Consider the following 23,572-nt stretch of genomic DNA (forward strand, 5'->3'; position numbering starts at 1 on the left):
TTGATAAGCAGCTGGCACACGACTTAGGGATTAATCTTTTTGAGCAAATTGTGAAAGAATTCACCTCTAGAATACAGCAGAGAAACTAATTAAGGAAAGATATTAACATTTTATGTTTAGACAATAAAATAGTATGCTCAAGTTAGTCTGTAGTAGAAAAAAGTATACCTAGATAAGAATGAATAGAAAAATAAAGTATTGAATATAACCAAGTAGAATAGAAATTATCAATTCATCAATATCAACCTAAGGGGCACACTCCGATATAAACTGTCCTTCTGTTCCCAAGATGTTGAGTTTGATTTCAACTGAGATCCATGTCATTTGATTGTGCTTATAAGTAACAATTCCATGTTATTGGCTTCCAGCATGATAAACATCATCTCCACAACTCCAGTATCTCATAAAATCTATAGCGATTCATCAAGTTTAAAAATAATGTTGATGATGCTTTTTGTTTAAAGGGGCCTAACATCTAGGTCATTGGTCCCTAATGGTGCAAAATGCAATGACAATTTAAAAGTTCAAAATAATCCACTGACCAGAATAAAAAACGTGATGATGAAGAATGAATGGATGGATATGAATTTAAAACAATCAGTGGATCCGATACAGAAACTATTATAAACAATAGTATTACTGACCAAGGGACTTCTTCTAAAGCATAATCCTGAATCGAGGATGCTCATTGTCCAAAGGGGTCCATCCAGGTCATCGGCCCCTAATAATGGTACTTATCGCTAGTAAAGTAGAACCATGATATTTGTCATGTTGCAGTACTAATCAAAAGTAGCGTAGACTCGCGGTGTTCCGCACATTATGGTTCTACTCACAAGTACTGTACGTAGCACAGGTAAGGCAGACCTATGGTGTTTCTCACATAATAGTGTCACTCATAGGCAATGCAAACCTATGGTGTTCCTCACCTAGGTGTACTAATCACGGGCGTCGTATTCCCGTGGTGTTCCTCACATAGTGGGTACTAATCACAGGCAACGCAGACCCACGGTGGGGTTTCTCACAATGGTACTAATCACGGATACTGTAATACTCATAATGATTCGCTCTCTGTTGCTACTAATAACAAATCTATTGCGTACATAACATAGTGGTACTACTCGCAAGTAAAGGTGACCCATGGTGTTCCTCGCGTGATGGTACTAATCACAAATAGTTTCATGGTTCTAATACAATAATCCCTTGGTTGCCCCTTGTAGTTGCCTCTTACGACAGGCAGGGGATACCATGGGTGTATTCTTTGTATGTGCCCCCCACCCACCGGGGGTCAAGTTAAAAAAAAAACAGTTATATAACACTGTAATAATACAAATCTTTCTATTTCAGAGGTACCTTCAGCAACTTTGAAAAAAATGTACAAAAACATTTCACTATTATTACATAATAAATAAGGAACATTGCTGACTAAACTACAACAAACAAAGTGGGTTAGGAGACGGACAAGGTTCTAACTCTGTCACTTGTTTCTAATAACAATGACTGACTGATGTTTGTTGTTTAAAGGGGCCTAACATCGAGGTCATCGGCTCCTAATGGTACGAAATGAGATGACAAATTAAAAATCCAAAATCCTCCACTGACCAGAATTCAAAGCGTGAGGACGAAGAATGAATGGATGGATTGCTATGAAGTTAAAACGATCTGTGGATCCGACCCACAGTGCCTCACATTCATAGAAGCTGACACAAAACAATAGTAGTACAGACCAAGGGACTGCTTCTATAGCACGATGCTGAATCGATTAGAATATGCTTGTTTTCGAAATGGGTCCAAAATCCAGGTCATCGTCCCTCATAATGGTATTTATCACTAGAAAAGTAGAACCATGGTATTTCCAATGTTGAGGTACTAATCAAGAGTAGCGTAGACTCACGGTATTCCATACATTATGGTACGACTCACAGGTAATGAAATTTGCACATGCATTACAGACCTAATGTGTTTCGCATATTGCGGCACCCTTGACAGGCAACGCAAACCTATGGTGTTCATCACCTAAGTGTACCAACCACAGGGACTCGTACTATCCTGTGGTGTTCCTCATAGAGTGGGTACTAATCATAGGCAAGCCAGAACCATGAGTTCCTTCATCCCATGGTGTCGCTCATATAGTGCTACTAATCACAGGAACTGTAAAAGCCGTCGTGCCCACGTTTGCTACTAATCACAAACCTATTTGGTACCCAGCATAGTGGTACTACACGCAAATAAATGTGACCCATGGTGTTCGCCGCGTGGTGGTACTAATCGCAAATAGTTTCATAGTTCTAATTTGATCATCCCTTGGTCACCCCTTATAGTCGCCTTTTACGACAGGCATAGGATACCGTGGGTGTATTCGTCTGTGTTGCCCACCCACAGGGGGTAGAACTGTTTCTAATGTTTATGGAAATAAATGTTACAACATTACAGTATGTGGTAAATGACTGACCTACCTGAGAATATATATATATACCTGGGAATCATAACATTCTACATCATCCACAAAATAGAAAACTGCACATGAAAAGTAGGCCTAATGAACAACTGAGGAGAAACTACACTGCTGAAACTTGTCAATAATTAATAAGAGTTTCTCAGAGTAAATTATACTAAATTAAAGGCAGCTTATTTGCTTGGTCCACAAATGACAACATTTCTGAAAGAGCACTTTACAGGAAAATGCTACAGCCTCTTTAAAGGAAAAGCTACAGCCTCAAATTCCATGTAATACATTAATGTATTTAATGTATTAACATTCTACACTGTTTACCGACATGACTTGATGAGTAACGAGTGCAAATCAGTTTGTACAACCACTGACCAAACAATTGAGAATCACAACTAAATATATTTAAAAGAATTAACCAACAATCTTATCATGCATAGATCTTGAGATGAACGTGGAAGATGTTTAGACACTAAGGGGAAAATGTATATACGTCGTATGCAGGATAATAACACAGGGAAAAAGAAGTATGAAAAAGGAACCCCAGATCTCTGTCAATAGATAAAATTGAAGCAGGAAGAGGAATATGGAAGGAAATATGAAGAGTAAGCATTAGCAGTAGAAATGAGGTAACAGGAGGTGGATGAGGAAAGTTATGAAGATATCATGCAGTTAAAATTAAGCCTATAAAAAGAGGAATTGGCCTGGAAAACATAGTTTCAGCTAAGTTGGGAGGACAAATCCAACACAAGCAGAGAAATTTTGCAGATACATTTACAGGCACCAGAAGACACTGACAAGAGTGTGACCCTATCATAGGAAAGTCCACAATGGGTAATATAAAGGAGCCATTTTCAAAAATGTTAGAATTTTTCATCCAATATGATATCTATCAGTGATGTGTCATTTTTCAGTTGCATCACTTTATAAGAGTTGAGCAACCTTGCTTCATAAAGTAGAAAAGGCATATTTACCAACAAACATTAACTAGCAATAATACACAATGAAATAACATTTCCTTAGTAATTATTCTGTACAATTAGGGTGGACAAGTTAGTGATGAAAAAAACAAAATTGGATAACAAATAATCGGTATGTTAATATTGCAAAGAGTTGTGATTAAACCTGTTCAGAAATGCACACCCTCCTAATCAATACATACACTATATTTTGTCCTGTAATCATCTCCCAAGTTCATATTCAGAAAGAAATTCATTTAAAAACAAAAGAAAACAGCTGAGTACTCCAGAACATGACCTTAGTCAGGATATCAGTCGTTATGAAATAAAAGTATGTACAGTACCTCAGACATATTCTGTAAAACCTGTAATCTTAATGATGACTGATGATTGTTGTTTAAAGGAGGCCTAAACATTTAGGTCATCATCCCCCCAAGTAATGTTAAATTTAAGTGGAGGTAAAAGAGGCTTGTTGGCCATATCAAAATTGTAAATGGTTACGACCTACGTTTTCAGGCATTTTAAAATTCCATCAATTCTATATTAATTCCAGGCCATCAATTCTATATTAATTCCAGGCCAAGTGTATAAAGCAGGCTACTTTCCTAAATAAAAATCCCCAGGATCACTCCAGTGTATAAAAAGTGTGACATGTAATTATATAGTAATTATCATCTTATACCAATTCTTTCTAACATATCAAAAATCATTGAATATGCCTCTACTGCACAGTGGTTAATAATGTTTTATCAAAATCTCACGATGGATTCAAATATTAGTACATCAACACGATTAATCCACTGAATGAATTGGTAGAGCGCTTAATAATTATTTTTTTAACTAAATACAATATTTTATGGTTTAAGGAAAGTATTTAATTTTCCTATAATATGTAATACTAGTCAAATCACTATTCTATGGGTTCTCATGGAATGAAATTTATACTTGTAACCATACCAACAAAATCATACTTACTTAATAGTACCCATTGCCTTCTAACTGCAAAGTTGGTAATGGACACAAAATATCATGTGTGACCTGTTGCGTGGAAAGGGGCCTAAAGCTGGATGTTTCGTTTTTGAGATCTGTGTATCTTGAGAAAAATACCATTACAGCTTTCACTAATTTCCTTACCAACTGTACAAAGTTTTCGTGGTATCAACTGGTGAAGACTTTAACTGCTGCGTAACTCTGTTGGTTTTTTATCTTTTTCTTTTCTCTTTTTCCCAGTTGCTTTACGTTGCATCGACACAGATAGGTCTTATGGCGACGATGGGAGAGGAAAGCGCTAGGAGTTGGAAGGAAGCGGCCGTGGCCTTAATTAAGGTACAGCCCCAGCATTTGCCTGGTGCGAAAATGGGAAACCACAGAAAACCATCTTCAGGGCTGCTGACAGTGGGATTCGAACCTACTATCTCCCAGATGCAAGCTCACAGCTCCGCGCCTCTAACTACACGGCCAACTCGCCTGGTACTTAGTTTGTTAAGAAGACCCATAGATAGTGCAATAAGTCAAAACATAGAAATGCAATTTTTTACACCCCAGACACATTTGTTCAGCTCTGCTGTAAAATTTCCACTGCCAAACTTTGTGTCACTTCCTGTCCCACGAATCAGTTGCTGATGACTGTTATACAGAAAGAGGTTGAAGGCTCTCTGACGAAGTAATTCATTCGCTGATGTAAAATATAAGAAAAGGCCAGTTAATTCCATAAAATAAAATAAAAAGTCGATCCGTTGTTTTCAATCACTGGGAACGAACAAGTCTTGGTGATTGACATTCAAGCTACTAATTAGAACATTAATAATAATAATAATAATAATAATAATAATAATAATAATAATAATAATAATAATAATAATAATAATGTTACTTGATTTACGCCCCACTAACTACTTTTACGGTCTTCGGAGACGCCGAGGTGCCGGAATTTAGTCCCACAGAAGTTCTTTTACGTGCCAGTAAATCTACCGACGTGAGGTTGACGTATTTGAGCACCTTCAAATACCACCGGACTGAGCCAGGATCGAACGTGCCAAGTTGGGGTCGGAAGGCCAGCGCCTCAACCGTCTGAGCCACTCAGCCCGGCAATTAGAATATTCTAATAGCTCAATCATCATCATTATCATCCTTCCAAGTACTGGGGCATGTGGCCTGTTACGGTCTTGCATTTTCTTTCCATCACTTCATTGGATGTCCTATAGATCTGTGTCCTCTTGGTTGGTAGCGTAGGATCTCTTTCGGTAGTCTTCCAGATTCCATCCTTTGAACATGGCGTTTCCAGTTTTCTTGGTAATCATAGATGTAATTGAATACTGGTTCCACAATCAGTCCCTTAAGCACATCTTCATTTCTTTTACGATCCCATTTTATATAGCCTGCTGTTCTGCTTATGAACGTCATTTCACGTGCTGTAATTCTGAAAATGTCTTTAGTTCTTATTGTCCATGCCTCACTGCTGTAGTTGGTCTGGTTGAAGTGTTATAAAGATGTAGGCAAGTGTCTCTTTGGACAAGAGATGGCTTCATAATATGATTTCTAATTCATGTGTTCTGGTATACTTGTTTAATTTTATAGAGATATCATTTTCCCCTTGGTAAGATAAATTGTATCCCAGATAATTGAATTCATTGACTCTTTCCAAAATGTTATTATATACAGATTTTACTGGGGATAGGGTCCTTCCACTTGAAGGCCATTATTTTGCTCTTTTCTGGTGAAATGATCATCAGCAAAGACTATTGCATCTAGATGTGAGAGATATCTCCTGACTGGGATTGATCCATGCCTTCCATGCCTCCATTCCTGTATTATATTGTTCATATAAATTATGAACAAAAAAGAAGAAAGTCTACAACATTGTATCACACCTCTGCTAATCGGTTCCCATTCAGTCTGATGATTTTCTAACTTTACTGCAATAAGGTTGTCACTGTATTGTTATCTATTATTGTGGGACATTATCTTCTGCGAAGATATTAAGAAGTCTGTTCCTGTTATCTAGGACAAAGGCTTTCTTAAAATTAACAAATGCTATGCGATTTTCCAAGTTAAAATCCTTGCCTTTTTCTACTAAGACTTTCAAGGTAAAGTAAGCATCAGCACATGAGCGCCCCTTTCAAAATCTGTGTTGTTCACTTCCTATCACATTTTCATAATACCTGAATCATTTTTCTTCAACAATATTAGAGTAAATTTTATAACCTGACTTGAGTATATTTATCCCTCTGTAATTTCCACAATCTTTCACAATGTCCTTCTTAAGAAGAGGAATAACTATAGCTTTTTGCCAGTTCTCTGATGGTCTGTTGCCATTCCAAATTAAACTGATGAAATTGAGAAATCTTTGCTTGAAGATGTCACTGGAGTACTTGAATAGTTCTGCATTTATTGAGTCTTTTCCATTTCTAAGTTTTCTGAGTACTAGCTACAGTTCTTCCAATGAAATGGTTCCCGAAGGCTTGTTAAGTAATGTTTTGGCAGAAGAAGAGGCTCAATATTTGAACCCCTCCAAAAGTTCCAAAAATAAATGAGCCATTCCATTAGAGGTATTGCATTAATGTGTATGTCTTCTATTACCTCATTATTCAGTTTGAGTAATTTATAGGTCTGTGGTTGTGGTCTTGTTGTATCAGTCTCCAGGTGTGAAACAAAGTTTTCCCAGCTCTTTCTGTGCTTTTTCCACACTTCCCTTTTTGTTATTGCTCTCTTGTGGTGATACTCTATTTTACCTTCTAATTTACTAGTTGACAAAAAAAATTTACTAAGCATTTCTTTTGTCCGATTTAACATTTTTCAATTTCTTCATCCAAGATTCTTAAACCCTTTTTTCTCTGCCATTTTTTCTTAACTCCCAAACTCTCAAAAGCAGACTGCTTTAACACTGAACACAAATGAGACCACTCCAATTCCACGTTGTCACTAACTGGTGTCATCTGTTAAGATTATTGTCTGTTCTGGTACAGCCATTTTATACTGGGGTATCTTAACCCTCGAGCACTCGCACTGGTGCACCGAGTGTGCCACTTTTAAATAAACGGATGTTCATTGTCGCACCAACAATCTGCTGACTTGTGTTGTTAGTTTTAGCTATCTGTGTGAGAAGTCAAATAAATATTTCTCCAACAGAAGTGAATTAAACTGAGTTTTAAGTTCACCATGTCACAACTGGCGCACTCAGTGTACCACGCTCGTCATCATGTAAGTATATTTTTATTTAAGAATTACTTTTGTATTCACTAGAACTGTCTTGCATTAGTTTTCTGTGGACTGTTTGTTGCTTTCTACATGAGTTTCCAATAATTGTTCCATTTATTTAGGGCTGGAAGAAATCTGTGAAGTCCACAGCTGAACTGGTTACTGAATAATGATCCTGATTACGACAAAGCAGATGACTGTGAAAGTGAGGAAGACAATTCTGAAACTGAAAATGAGGAAATAATTTTCAGTGAGCATAACTCTGAAAATGAACAGAATTATGACTCAGGGACAAGTGACTATTCTGATGAAGCTGTGTTAGCCAAAAGTGATTGTTTCATAGGAAGAGATAAAGTTTGTGTATGGAAGAAACAATGTTCTAGTGGATCCTCTAAGACTAAAGAAAAAAATATTGTCAAAATATTTCCAGAACTAAAGGGTGAAGTTCGGGGTGTAACAAGTGAACTGTCTGCTTTTCACAAAATTATTGACGTAAATATGACTGACAATATTGTAAACTTCACAAATTTGTACATAGGTACCCAGGTTGAACGATATAAAAGAGAGAGAGATACCAAGGAAACATTGCATACTGAAATAATGGCTTTGTTAGGCTTGCTATACCTTATTGGCACAAAGAAAGATAATCACACAAATGATAAGGGACTCTGGGCTGAAGATGGCATGGGAGTAGAAATCACAAGGGCAACAATGAGTTACAAAAAGAGTTCTCTTTTTACTGACGTCTTTGATTGATGACAAGTCCACGAGGGTCAGAAAGAACGCTCATGGTAAACTGGCTGCGATACGGATGGTTCTTGATGCATTTGTGACAAAATGAAAGAACAGTTACAATCTTAGAGAGTTTGTAACCACTGATGAAAAGCTCCAAGCTTTTCAAGGACAATGCAGCTTTTTTCAGTTTATTCCAAACAACCCAGACAAATATGGAATAAAGCTGTTTTTGCTTACGGATTCCAAAACCTTCTACACTGGAAATTTAGAAAGTGTACTGTGGCAAACAGGAACAAGGATCTTATGACGTTTCAAACTCACCTTCAGAGATTGTTGACAGGTTAGTTTCTCACACTGAAGGCACCAAAAGGAACATCATCGTGGATAACTGGTACACTAGCTATCCCCTGGCAATGTCTCTATTGAAGAAGAAAAGCATGTATTGGAACAATGAGGAAAAACAAACGGGAAATTCCTGTTGAATTTCTGTCTCAAAAAGATCGACCCATAAAATCTTCTTTGTTCGGATACCAGAAGGACGTAACTTTGATTTCATTTGTACCGAAGAAGAAAAAGGCCGTGCTGCTATTATCCGCCATGCATGACAGTGGTGTCATAGATGAAGAAACGGAAAAACCGGAAATGATCCTGGGTTATAATTCAACAAAAGGGGGTGTCGACACAGTAGATCAAATGTGTGGCACGTATACCACTGCACCATCACAAGAAGATGGCCACTGGCAATATTCTATGCCTTCTTGGACATAGCTGGGATAAACGCACAAGTGATCTATTTTTCAAATGAAAATAACAGAAGAGACCCGAGGAGAATATTTTTGAAAAATTTGTCATTTTCTCTGATGGAACCACACCTAGTTGAAAGAGCTAAGGTACTGACTCCTCCTGCAGGTGTTTCTGTTTTCCTCCAATGTTTCAAAAGCCCTGAAGAAACAAATGTTGTGGAGCCTTCTCTGAAGAAACATGAAAGATGAGTAACTTGTGGACGTGCTAAAAATATAAACACTTATCATAAGATGCACTTCATATCACAGCTTTGTCTGCAAGCAACATGTAAACATCACATACACATGTGAAATTTACAAGAGTGCACCAGCCAGTGATACAGAATAAACAGGACAAAACAATAATGCCAGATTTGAATTTACGAGCTACAATATGCCATGATAATTATGTTTCTGATTGTTAATACGTAAAAATAGACTGAACTGATGTCATATTTGAATGAACTTATTGTATTAAAATACACTTCTTAATTTTAGTTTAGAAATTAAACATAACGTTTAAGTAGAGGGTTAGTGAATTTATATGACAATATTATATTGTAATGTAATTAGGGGGATAAAATAAAAACTAATATTATGTAAAATATTTCAAGACTTAATTGATCAATGATAAAACATAGAATATAGGCTTTGAATTTACTTAACTTTGATGAAAACATTAATATACCTAATGGATCACTCGGTGTGCCACGCGAGTGCTCGAATGATGAAAAAGAACGCAAGCACTCGAGGGTTAATAGGTAAACCTTGTAAGAATTTTGAATTTCTTGTGTTGTTTGTTTCTTTTATACCATCTGGGCCTCAGATGAACAGGTGCTACTAATAGATTCCAATTCAGGGCCTCGACAGAATCTTATATCCAAGGCTAAATCTGCCAACTTACCATTATAAATTATATAATCAATAATTGATTTGTTGTTTTGTGGAGACCACGTGTACTTGTAGCTGCCCTTGTGTGGGAAGATTGTGTTCATGATCTTTAACTGATTGAAGACAGTGAAATCTATTAATTTTGTTCTATTGTTATTATGGGTTGTTTCTCCATGAATTCCGATGTTATTCTGAATTTTCTCATTACCAACTCTAGCATTGAAGTCTCCCAGTAATAGTAGCATATCTTATTTGTTAAATTTATTGATTATCTTTTACAGATCATTATAGAACCCATCACTTTCTGTTGAACTGCCCTCCACTGGAGCGTATACCCCTCCCTATAACTGTAGGCCAACCCCTTGATAGTTTTAGTCTTAATTGGATAATCCTTTCATTCCAAAACGTGTAGCTATCAACAGTTGATTTTAATCTTTTGTGTACCATGAGCAGTACACCTGCCTGTGTTCTAGTATGTCTGTCAATCGCACTGTAAAACTAAATAATTTACCGTCTCTTTTGATCCCTGAAGCTTTCTTTTTGTTTCTGAAATTGCCGCAATTAAAATGCCTTTTTTGCGAGAATGTCGTCCAGCTGGTCTACTTTGTGTGAGATACCTTGTACATTGCAGATAACACATCTAAATATTTTTTTCTTCTTCCAATCTTTGTCCTTTTCTTTGCCAAGTTCATCATCTTTATAATCCGTCCATTTTTCCATTCTCTTGCAAAATATGAAAGCAACCAAATGTCCTAACGACGGGTTGCTAGTCTGAAGGAAGTAAGACCACCGATGTGGGTGCCATATCTCAGCCCATGGACTGGCTGTAGTACAGAATTTCCTCTATAATCGATGTAACTGCTGACTTTTATACAACAATAGGAGCACAATCAGCAGGGAGAAAATGGCACATTCCCCCTCAATATCTCCCTACTAACAATGTTATTTGCTTTACATCCCACTAACTACTTTTACGGTTTTCGGAGATGACGAGGTGCCGGAGTTTAGTCCCACCAGTAAATCTACCAACACGAGGCGAACGCATTTCAGCACCTTCAAATACCGCCAGACTGAGCCAGGATCGAACCTGCCAAGTTGGGATCAGAAGACCAGCGCCTCAACCATCTGAGCCACTCAGCCCAGCAATAAAAAAGTAAATAGAGCCTCAAAAAGTGGCTGGAATATCGATATCTCTGATATAAGGTTGTCATTATTTAAACTAAAACCTCTACAAAATTTATGTATTTAAACTTTTCAATTGTTAAAATTTTTCAGAAAATAGCTTTTCTCGTAGAATGTAAACTGCGAAACAATGTTAGGTTTTGGTCCACCCAATCAATACACATCACTTTACAAGTAAACTATTTAAATAAAAACATATTAAAAATATTTAGGTACATGTTTCATCTCTATTTGAGACTTCATCAGCCATAAAATCATGTGGTAGATTACTAAATGATGAAGTTCGTAAATTGTATGAATGTAAACTGACGTATATGTTGAAAGAAAGACAGTTGTTGTAATGGGTTCATAACGCCTTTAAGAATAAAACATTGTAATCTTTATATATCGTACTTTTAAGTGCTTCCCCCCCCCCCCCCCTTCCTAGTGTTCCCCAAAATGTACAGCTAATGGTGCTGATGACCAAAACCCCCCTAGATCACCCACAAATTGACACATGCAGAGCAATAACCGTAAAATGAATTAATGGTCTGTTTTTCTTTTCACAAAACTGTAATGAAGTGAATTTGAACAAAAGTTTCCCCAGTAAACAGATGATCAAAGGTTCTATGGCTTTCATTCAAAAAGAACATAATGCTCAATAACAAAAGCAGAGTTATGAAAGAGAATTAATAAAAAAGAATATGACCAACTCGAACCCTGAACCTCATCTTTTAATTAAGAGTAGTTTGAAAGGTCAAGTCTATACATTACCAGACAAGAGAACTACATCATTTCATCAAATGTTGGCAGTAGAATAACAATGACTTAAGTTAAATTTGGTTGTTGCAGTACAGTGATTCCTGCCTTGCAACTACAGTAGAATTCCATTAGTCCGGCATCCAACAGTCCAGAACGCCCGATGGTTCAGCACCATTCCAGGATTTATTAATCGTTCCTTTTTTTTCCCGTTTGTGATGGTTAAAGCGCACGGTGCTGTTAGAAACCACCCGGAAGTGTCCACTACGCGTCTGCTACTGTTAGACGCAATCAGCATTGTTGGCTGTCACCACACACAGGTTCAGTTCAATGTTTTGATTACGAGCAGTTTTTGCTACAGTATTGTTCCTTGCGATCTAGCCGCAAAGTACCTAAATAAATTTATCACCTTTGTTGAGTGTGATACTAATTATAATGCCACTGAACTTATTGATTTACATATCATCAGAATTTTTTTTTATTTTTTTTTTTTGCTAGTTGCTTTACGTCGCATCGACACAGATAGGTCTTATGGCGACGATGGGACAGGGAAGGGCTAGGAGGGGGAAAGAAGCGGCCGTGGCCTTAAGGTACAGCCCCAGCATTTGCCTGGTGTGAAAATGGGAAACCACGGAAAACCATTTTCAGGGCTGCCGACAGTGGGGTTCGAACCTACTATCTCCCGAATACTGGACGCACTTAAGCGACTGCAGCTATCGAGCTCGGTAAAATAAATTTTATGCCAAGCGACAACGATCTCGAAAACAAAAAGATTCGAGATTTTTTAAGTCACACTAAAATATTGTAAACTGAATGTGTTGAATGAAGATTTGGTGCTGCCCTAATTTTGAGCTAAATTTATTAAACTAATGGTTCTGCTGATCAACATTTTACTGCAAAACGCCTTGTTGCAGCTGTTTTCGCTGTACGCCTTAACCTATATCGTAGTAAGAGGTACCGCCTGATAGTCCGGCATTTTCGGTAATCTGGCACCGGGCCGGTCCCGAACGTGCCGGACTATCGGACTTCTACTGTAACTGCTGCACACACACACAACACTGTACATACCAGGAACATATACAAAGTACCCGATTGGTAATGGTATAAAATGAAATAAGACGGATAGTTCAGCTTTTATCAATGCTTATTGTACCAATTTTAACTGAACATAGCACTAATTATACATGTTTGTGAGCCTAGATAAATACTGGTATTTAAAAAATATGACAGAGAACTCAGCTACAAGTAATGATTTTTCTACTAATTTAGCTGCCCTTACTTAAAACATATTTGTGGGTCTTGATCTAGAAATCTGCTAAGCACAAACATAAATAAAAATAAGCACACTGGATGACTGATCCATGTGTACTGTTGGCAGTTTAGCAACCCGAATCTTCAGTGTCCCAGATAACATTATCAGGGGCATCAAAGGTATCAGATTCAACTGGACATGTAACTTTCTTCCAGGCACCCTTGAACTGATTATGGATATGTGCATGATGGTTGACAATAGTGATACAGCTCTGGATGTTAAGGTCAATGGCATTGAGTAAAACTCATTTACAAAATCATTCTTCCATTGACATCCAAAGAATGAACAAGGGAAGTTTCACCAGGTTGTTCCCTGCTTGTGGTTATCTGAATAAAGAGCAGACTCTCTTGATGGAGTGAAAATGAACAAGTTACTATGGGCAGCTACAACTTGAATTACTACCGTCTAGTAGATAATTTATGTCTTATTTACAACAGATGAGATATATACCCACCAGGCACTTCACGAATGTCCCTTGTCAGTCAACACCGGAGTGCTACGATCGTCGGGGCCTAACAAATCGCTCGTAACTGTATTAGGGTGTCTATCCTGCTGTCAAAGATTTTAGTAAATCTACAGATGGGAGTTTCAAATCTACTTTATTTACTGTTATTTACTTCTTGGTCAGAGAATGATTTTGTGATAGGCAACAGCCATCCTCAATCAAGATAAGTTTATATCATGGCAGCTTGTAAAGGAAGGTGTCCTCCAAAGGTCAACTCTGGCTCGTTTGCTATTTTCAATCTTTATCAATGACCTAGCTAAACAACTCGCACACTATGAACATCACCTTTACAATTATGACGTCCAATTACACAAAACTAGCAGGCGTTCCGACAGTAATCGAACAAATAAACATTGATCATGAAGCAGTAAGCAACTAGTCTTCCCAGCATGGACCTGTACTAAAACCAGACAAATCCCTAACTATAGTAATTGCTCACCGAAGACATTTCTAACAACAATCTCATGTCCTTCCTTGACGTACCGTACAATTTTAAGACAAAGTTTTGCCTTTTTGTCACAGCGTAAAAAAATTGGGGAATAACCATTGACCATCACGTCTCCTGGTCGAGCCAGACATATTAATCTCTATGTAGACCAGCTTTTACCATGTTACATATATTAAATAATTTCAATTTTACTTTCCCATTCAGTCTACAGAGAAAACTAGTCAAAATCATCATTCTTCCTATATTTGACTACTGTGACGTGGTTTTTGTAAATGCAGCTGATAAACAACACCGGGCAAAGAATGCCTGCGTGAGATGCATATGTGACTTGAAATTTTCTGATCATGTTACCCAGTCTTACGTTGAACTCTGACGGCTACACTTCAAAAGACAAATGCATGCTACGTACCTTAACAACATTGCACCAAACCCTTGCCTTGCTCAATTTATATATCTCTGACCCCAGTGAAAAAGCTGATAAGTCACACTGGTAGCAAAAATGAGACATCTACACCAATTTATTCACCTATACATCCTTCACATTCATGCATACACAGGTAAGCACTGACCCTTCCTCTTGTCACATATCAGAAAATGTATATGCATATATCTACATTTTGAGATATTTGATTACGTGTTTAACGAGACAAGTTCATTTTATGACAGCTTATTCACTGGGGGCAGAAATATGCGACCGATTTCATAGTCTTTCTGAACATCATGACAAAAATATCGGAGCTCTGAACACAGCACTGCTCGCTATTGAAAATTCACAGCCTGTTTCTAGTCATTCAACCGTGTCAGGAATGAATGAATGAATGAAGTCCCCAACTCACAGCAAGGATAGGAATTGTGCTGGCTGCCAAAGCCTGATTAATGACCGATAGATGAAATGTTAATAGAGTGTGTTACTGTAACGAAAGATGACAGGGAAACCTGGAGTACATGGAGAAAAACCTGTCCCGCCTCTGCTTTGTCCAACACAAATCTCACAAGGAGTGACCAGGATTTGGACAAAGGAACCCAGAGGTGAGAGGCCGGCATGCTGCCACCTGAGCCACAGAGGCTTCACTGCTAAACACAAATCCTCAACCTACAACAACTTCTTAACAATTGTAGCCAGCCATGAATGGAACCTCCTTCCTCTACAGATCAAAGGAATATAAAATCACTTTAGTTACTCATACTATCGGTGTGACTGACTTCATTAGATATTTGTATCACTGGTGTATTTAAGTACGTAGGAATTATTTGTCATGTTTGGAATTATAGTGTATCATCTTCTTCTTTTCTTCATGGGGCCCTCTAAATATTAGTTCCTAATTAACGTCGACCTCTAAGATCTTTTCCTACCATGTTTTTCCTTCATTCCCACCTAGATATACCTGCTCCCTTCACAAAGCTGCAGGTTTAGTGTAAGTATACTTTCGCCAGATAGTACCACAAATATTAATATTATTGAATGTATTTGTTTGATCCGACATTTCATAACTATTACAAATGATGAAGGAAATACGCGATGCATAAAAGAAACTACTATAATTATCGAGAATTATAATTCTCAGGGCTTGTCACTCATGTCACACAGCATATAATGTATCTGAGTATAAATGTTTTCATGGTTACAATGATCATAAAAGTGGACCAAAATATCGGCACTAATAACATCAGTGATCCTACTACTCTATGATTTGATATAAAATAGTTTAAACTATAGGTAACAGACTCCGCAAAATGCTGAAACCTAAGCCAGTACGTAAAAACGGAGGCCCGTTCGGCAACCGCTGGTCACTGTACTAAGGAGATCTCCGGGGCTATTATTTTTATACTTCACTCCCTTTCCATCCCCGTCCAAAGGAGTGCTATGAGTGTCTTACACAACAGTTTATTTTTTCCACACATTAAGTCATATGTGTATCAATTCTGGTTTGCAGCTATGCCTAAACGTACATGCATAATCTAGCTGCTGTAAAATCCTGGAGCTGACGCTGCCATGATTACGCCCATTCATTTATTTATCCGATTCCTAGAGCAAGAGTAGTGTGGTTCCAATATCCCCATAATGGTTGGTTTTAAGGCCTTAATACGTGGGTCTTCGGGCCCGAAGGGTTTACCGAGTTTTGTTCTTTGTGTCAAGGGGCTTAAAATGAGCTTTGTCTCGTCCTTGTACGACAAATTCGATTTTGCCTATATTAGCCTATTATTTTAATATTTTTATATCTCCCCCATCGCCCCCATCCCCCACCGAATTGTTTTGAAAATAAAATACAGCCCATGTTACTCACTGGAAATGTAGCTTTCTATAGGTGAAGTAATTTTTAAAATCGGTTCAGTAGTTTTTGAGTCTATCCGTTACAAAATAATATACAAATTTTTCCTCTTTATAATATTAGTACAGAAGTATAGATTACATCCTTACACATACGTTTGCCGTCAGGAAAGGTATCCAGCCGTAAACCAGGGTCAAATCCTCATGTGCGACACAGTTCGTACCTGCAACCTTGCAGGTGTGGGTAAAGCGATAGAAGAAGAAGATACTCATTTTTAAAAATTCACTGCTTTTTTATTCTTTTCACCCCCAAAAGTGGATTTTACGAAAAGAGTGTGTTCATTTTCAAAGAGATTCCAAGTACCAATTTTAAAGTCTGTAACATCTTCATTTTTTGAGATATGTTTCCTCATATAAATAATTGAACTCCTTCCTCACTTCTTTTCACACCCCTCCCCACTTAAGTGGATTTCCTGAAAACGAATATTTATGTTCTTTTATTTTTAAAGGAGATTCAAATATCAATTTTCATGTCTGTAACATGTTAAGTTTTTTATTATTATTATTATTATATTATATTTGCCTTTATTTGTAGTGGCAAAGTTAGGACTCATGGTCCTCTCTTACACTTAACCACACTTCATTAACATTGTACATCTGAGAGCAATATTCATAATCTTATCTTAAAACTACCATTACAAACTAGAAACAAAATATGAAACAAAATAACATAAACGCTATAAATATTCTTAGTCATGTCTTAAAACTATCGTTACAAATTAAAAGTTGATTGACACTAAATACCATAAGCACAGTAAACGTACATTCATACACACATTCACTCTACCAGATTCATTCAGCCTGGCATCACACATCGAGGAGATGCTCACGGCAAGACAACTTGAAGGAATTTAAGGATTTTATGGCTCTAATGTTGTGGGGGAGAGAATTCCATATTCTAGCTCCATTTGCAACAAAGGAACGGCTAAATGCTGCTGACCTGCTGAGAGGGATAGCAAGTGTACTGCCAGAGCGTGTGTTATGCTGGTGGAAAGAGGATAGGAAATTGAGTTGTGAAGATAAGTAGTATGGGATATTCTCTTTTAATACTCGAAAGATTAATACTGCCACGTGGAGATTTCTATATAATTCAAATTTTAGAAGGGAAAGTTGTCGATAACAAGGGGTAACATGAACATCATAGCGTAAGGAAAAGATAAATCTAATACACGAGTTCATAGCACGTTGTAATCGGTTTAGTTGTTCTCTCGTGTCATCAATTAGTACTACGTCACAGTAGGAAAAAATAGGGAGGATAAGAGTATTTATAAGCCTAATTCTCATGTTTAGTGGCAGCATATTTTGATGATATTTTAGTGAGTGAGGGGACGCGTACACTTTTCTACAGATATTTGTAATGTGCTCTCCCCAGTTAAGATTCTCGTTTATAATTACACCAAGATTTCTTACCGAGTTTTCATACGAATAATTTTACCAGATAAAGTTAGTGGAGGAATGTTTTTGTTTTTTACCGCACTGATTTGTTTCGTCTGCCCAACAATAATAGCTTTAGATTTTGATGGATTAATTAAAATACAGTTTTCATGAGCGTATGCACAGATATTATTTAAGTCAGAGTTCATATAACCTATTGCTTGATTGATGTCTGAAATTTTGGAATGATAATAGATCTGTAGATCGTCAGCATACAAGTGGTATTTACAGTGTCTTAGCCGTGTCGATATATCGTTAATATAGATAACAAAGAGAAGTGGTCCAAGTACAGAGCCTTGTGGTACTCCTGAAAATTTCATTACCCATTCGGATGACCTATTCTGAATAATTACGCGTTGTTTTCATTCCGTAAGATATGAGAGAAAGAATTCTAGAGCTGTCTGTCCAAGGTGAAGCGATTTCAATTTAGCAACCAGTACGTCTATATTTACTGTGTCAAAAGCACTGCTAAAATCAAGAAGTGTAAGTAACGTCACCTGCCTTTCGTCCATAGTGCGTCTCATGTCGTCTGTAACTTTCAGCAGGGCAGTGGCCGTACTGTGTCCCTTTTTGAAACCCGATTGTAAAGGGTCAAGTAGTTTGTATTTATTTAAATAGTCTGTTAATTGCACGTGTACTATGCGTTCAAGAGGCTTGGAGAGAGATGAAAGTATACAAACAGGTCGATAATCTGTTATAAGTACAGGTGAGGAAGTTTTGGGAACAGGATTTATAATGGCATTTTTCCATATTTTTGGAAAGAGGCCACTTGTGAGGCACGTGTTGTATATATGAATAATGGCAGGAAGAATAATGTCAATGATGTGTTGTATTATGAGTATGGGTATTTCATCAGGTCCTACAGCAGATGATATGATTGATAATACCTCACGTTTCACATCAATCTCTGTGACTTCGCGAAATTCAAAGAATGGCCTATTTGGTGGTGGCTGGTTCAGAAGAGATTTTATAGTCTGTGATATTGTGTGTATTTCCAGTTTAATTTTTACTTCAGAAAAATGAGCATTCAATCTCTCCAGAGAGATGTCTGGATTACATGGCTGGGGCAAAGCTTTCCCAATTCCAATGGAACGAAGTTGTTTCTAAGTGTTTGACACATTTAAATTTCCAGCCAGGTGATTGTAAAAAGAAAATTTTTTATTTCGAATTATTACTTTAATTCTATTCCGAAGTGTCCGATACTGTTCAAGTGCTCTGGAAGAGTGTGTGCGTCTGTAGAGCCGGTGTAACGCGTCACGGCGAGACATCATTTGTTTAATGTCATCGGTCAGCCATGGAGAAGGAGGTGATTTATTGTAGATAATTTCGCTGCTGCAGAATCCTGGAGCTGGTTTTCGGGCCTGTAGGGCTTACCGAGTTTTGTTCTTTGCGTCAAGAGGATTAAATTGAGGTTTGTCTCATCCTTATACGACAAATTCGATATTTTGCCTATATTGGCCTATTATTTTTATATCTCCCCCCCCCCCATCTTGTTTTAAAAATAAAATACAGCCCATGTTACTCATTCGCAATGTAGCTTTCTATAGGTGAAGTAATTTTTAAAATCGGTTCAGTAGTTTTTGAGCCGATTTGTTACAAACAAACAAATTTTTCCTCTTTATAATATTAGTATAGAAATATACATTATTATTATTATTATTATTATTATTATTATTATTATTATTATTATTATTATTATTATTATTATTATTATTATTATTATTATTATTATGTACAATTTTCTGTATGTCTCACCGACACAGACAGGTCTTATGGCAACGATGGGAGTAAGAGTGGGAAGGAAGCAGCCGTGGCCTTTATTAAGGTACAGCCCCATCATCATTACCACTATTACTAATATTGTTATTTCTGTTATTATATCACCATCATTATATTCAGGAAGCAATATGCCATTTTTATTTTTTGTATATTTGATATATTATGCAAGGCCAATTAGTTCAGTGTAGTATGATAGGAAATACATTTAGATTTCATGTTACTAGTGTATTTACAATACTGGTTAGGTATAAGAGAGGGCCAGGTAAAATAAAACTATCTATGTGCAAGAAAGACAATAAAGATAACAAAGGATGTTGGAAAATTACATGTTGCGCCTGCACGATTAGACATTTATATCTCCCAGCAATCTGAGAGACTAAACTGTCATGTAAAAATAAGACATTTTAAATATCAGACTTCCTATATAATTTGCTGGGCTGAGTGGCTCAGACGGTTGAGGCGATGGCCTTCTGACCCCAACTTGGCCGGTTCAATCTTGGCTCAGTCTGGTAGTATTTGAAGGTGCTCAAATACGACCCCCCCGTGTCGGTAGGTTTACTGACTCGTAAATGAACTCCTTCAGGACTAAATTCCAGTACATCGGCATCTCCGAAAACTGTAAAAGTAGTTTGTGGGACGTAAAACCATTATTATTATTACATAATTTTGATGAATGACTAGTTATACTTGTACAGAAAATTAAACAGAAACGTGGATTAATGTGTTCACAATCACAATCAGCCAGTTCTATCAATAAGTGACGTGGCCTCTTGAAGCCTGAAACTTGGGTAAGTATTTAGGAGTTGCCTCCACTTCCAGCGATCCTGAGTGATGTTTTGCCAATAACTCTGACGATTTTGCAGATGTCTTTGTCCCAGCAATCCGGTGGCCTTCCTCGCAGTCTCAGTTTATCTCTTGGGCTCCATTCGAGAACAACTTGGTCCATCTGCCATCCCTTCTTCGGGCCACACGTCCTGCCCATTGCCACTTCAAGGCTGATATTCTTGTTATGATGTCAATGACATTTGTGACTGCTCTTATGTCATGGGCCCTCTTTCTATCTCTTCTGGTAAACCCGAACATAGACCTCTCCATTCCTCCCTGGGCAGTTCTTAGTTTCTGTTTAGTGAACTCATTCATTGTCCAGGTCTCACAGGCATAGATCATGACAGGGAGAATGCACTGGTCATGAACTTGCTTCTTTAGGTTTACTGACATGCTGGATTTGAAGACTGCTGAATATCATCCAAATGCCTGCCATCCTAATTTGATTCTTCATAAAATTTCATCCTTTCATATTGATTTGTTGGCCAAGGTAGAGGTATTCACCAACATTTTCAATAGTCATTGCCTCCATCACTATGTTTTCTGAAATTGCCCACTTGTTATGCATGACCTTTGTCTTTGATAGATTAATCTTGAGGCCTACTTGCTGACAAACTAGTACACGATCGCATACTTGTGACTGCAGTTCTTGTTTATCGTTAGCCAACAACACTATATCGTCTGCAAATCTCAAATGATGATATGATAAATGTAAGAAATTTATTTCTTTTCCACCTATTCAATACAACTCAATTACTTTCAATAAGGATTTGCAATGATTTTCATTATTTGTAATCTCAAGTGATTCAGCCTCCTCCCATTGACTCTGATGCCTCCGTCTTTCCATTGAATTTTGGACATAGCCATTTCTAATACTGCAGAGAAAAGCTTTGGTGAGATGGGGCCACTTGTTTTACACCACGCTGGATGGGAAAATCTTCAGTTGTTTCATTAACACTAACAAAGGCAGTAGATGATTCGTATATGTCCTTAACTATGTTGATGTAGGCTGCTTCTACTCCCTGTTCAGCTAACGCCAAAAGGACAGATTTAATCTACACGCACACATATAAATATGGCCCCACAGAGACAATAATGATGGAAGAAATGCATACACCCACCTTCCTCAACATTACTGTCGAGCTGCGTCACCTTGACAGCCAAACGGTCGATGCGTGTCTGTAGAGAGGATGCTCGAGCAGCCAGGCCATGAGCCTCACGTGCAAGCTCTCCGAACAGATCCTCAGCATGTCGGCTGAGGCTGGACAGCTGGCGCACTGTATTGGCCAAGGTACCATTCGTAGCCGCCTCTAGTTCAGACGGCAGGGGGAAATCCTCCGGGATGGTGCCACGAGACACATGCACCGGCTCAACTACACGCTTAGGCAGCGGCATGCTGGGCCCCTCACACTTTCACGGCATGACCTAACAACAAGCAAAAGACATGAAACATTATGATCTCATTAAAAAAAGTAAAGTTTCAATATGAAATAATTCATTTATACAATGGCCACAAGATTCATGAGATCAATGTTAGCAAATTATCTCAACTTCATACAGTCATTGTACAAGTGTTCATCAAATATGTTAACTAAGAGAACGCATCCACAGAATTTGCAAACAAAAGTACATCAGATCAGCAATACTCACTACAGAGTATATCAATATAAGTTAAGCTGCAAAAAGAAATGATGGAAGTAAGTGAATACAGAGAATGCAACATTCTGTATTTTTAAAATATTTTTTATAACTTCATGCATGGTAACTTTGAACAACTGATATAAAAAGAAACACTTCTAAGTTATCACATTAAATTAATTAATTAATTAATTTAATTACGTTAATGGAAAAAATATAAAATTCTGTGTTTATTTTGTACCAGCATGTGCCCGCGGTTTCGCCCGCGTTTATTAATTCAACCGCTAGATGTTCATAAACCATTTATTTAAAAGCAAAATTTAAACAACAGTTATTAATACACATAGTTTTTACATAAATTGTATTAACTATGTTATTTTATTGTTACTCCTAACGTTTAAGATAACTGGTTGGGGGATGGCACGAATAATATTAAAACGATATAAAAGACCATATTATATTTTTTTTAAACTATTTTTTCCTTATAGAGCTTCCGGATAAACTATATTAAGTGCCCTTCTATTTGGAGCTAAGATGTATATAGATCTATATATATCAACCCATGTACAGTTGACATTTGGAGAAGCACTGTTTCCGAAGATGGAGTCCTGCAACTTCAAGCTATTGTCCTTGTGCCTTGTTGATGCATATAGTGAAACTCAAACAGGGACCTAACTGTAGACGTCTAAACTGAAACGGTATATCCAACGGGATGATTTGAATCCGAGGAATGAATACTAATTCGCCCGCGGCATGTCCAATCATGATGGTGGATATTCACTGAGAGTCATATTCCATTGGAAAGGGAAGGAGGACTCATATTCCTGAGAAAGATAATCGATGTCACAATCGTCCGCTCCAAGATGTTCGAGGGTATTGCAGATGACTCCCAAGTTGTTCAAAAGCTCTGTCGTGTAGTTGACAGACTCATCTGTATCACATGTGTCGATAGACTTGGAAATCCTGAGTAATCCTTGTAAATGTTGCTTGTTGATGACATTGACAGAGTAAGTTCTTGGCATTTGCCTGGTGTGATAATGTGAAACCACGGAAAACCATCTTCAGGGCTGCCGACAGTGGGGCTCGAACCCACGACCTCCCAATTACTGGATACTGGCCGTACTTAAGTGACTGCAGCTATCGAGCTCGGTAGTATTCGATTATTGTGACGTAGTTTACAAAGACGCGAAAGCCGGGCTTCGAGATAAACTACAACATGCACAGAATGCTTGTGTAAGATTTATATGTAATCTGAAATTTTCAGATCATGTTACCCAATCTTACGTCGACCTCGGCTGGCTACGCCTTGACGACAGACGCTAGCTGCATACCCTGACTTCACTGCACCGAATCCTTACCTTACAATCCCCAT

General features: G+C 37.6%; 1 protein-coding gene across 3 annotated transcripts in view; it reads right to left on the reverse strand.

The window, feature by feature from the left end:
- The window catches only part of SCAR (wiskott-Aldrich syndrome protein family member 3 SCAR), a 360,993-nt gene that overhangs the window by 101,760 nt on the left and 235,661 nt on the right, over window positions 1–23,572 (reverse strand). For all 3 annotated transcript variants that reach the window (XR_011017601.1, XM_067137453.2, XM_068225425.1), the window contains one exon: window positions 21,684–21,987. Coding sequence is in view for 2 of the 3 variants with exons in the window: in XM_067137453.2 (XP_066993554.1) it covers window positions 21,684–21,957 (274 nt within the window). In the remaining variant the exon portion in view is untranslated. The remainder of the gene's footprint in view (window positions 1–21,683; window positions 21,988–23,572) is intronic.

This window comes from Anabrus simplex, chromosome 1 (assembly GCF_040414725.1).
Source record: "Anabrus simplex isolate iqAnaSimp1 chromosome 1, ASM4041472v1, whole genome shotgun sequence".
Taxonomy (NCBI): Eukaryota; Metazoa; Arthropoda; class Insecta; order Orthoptera; family Tettigoniidae; genus Anabrus; species Anabrus simplex.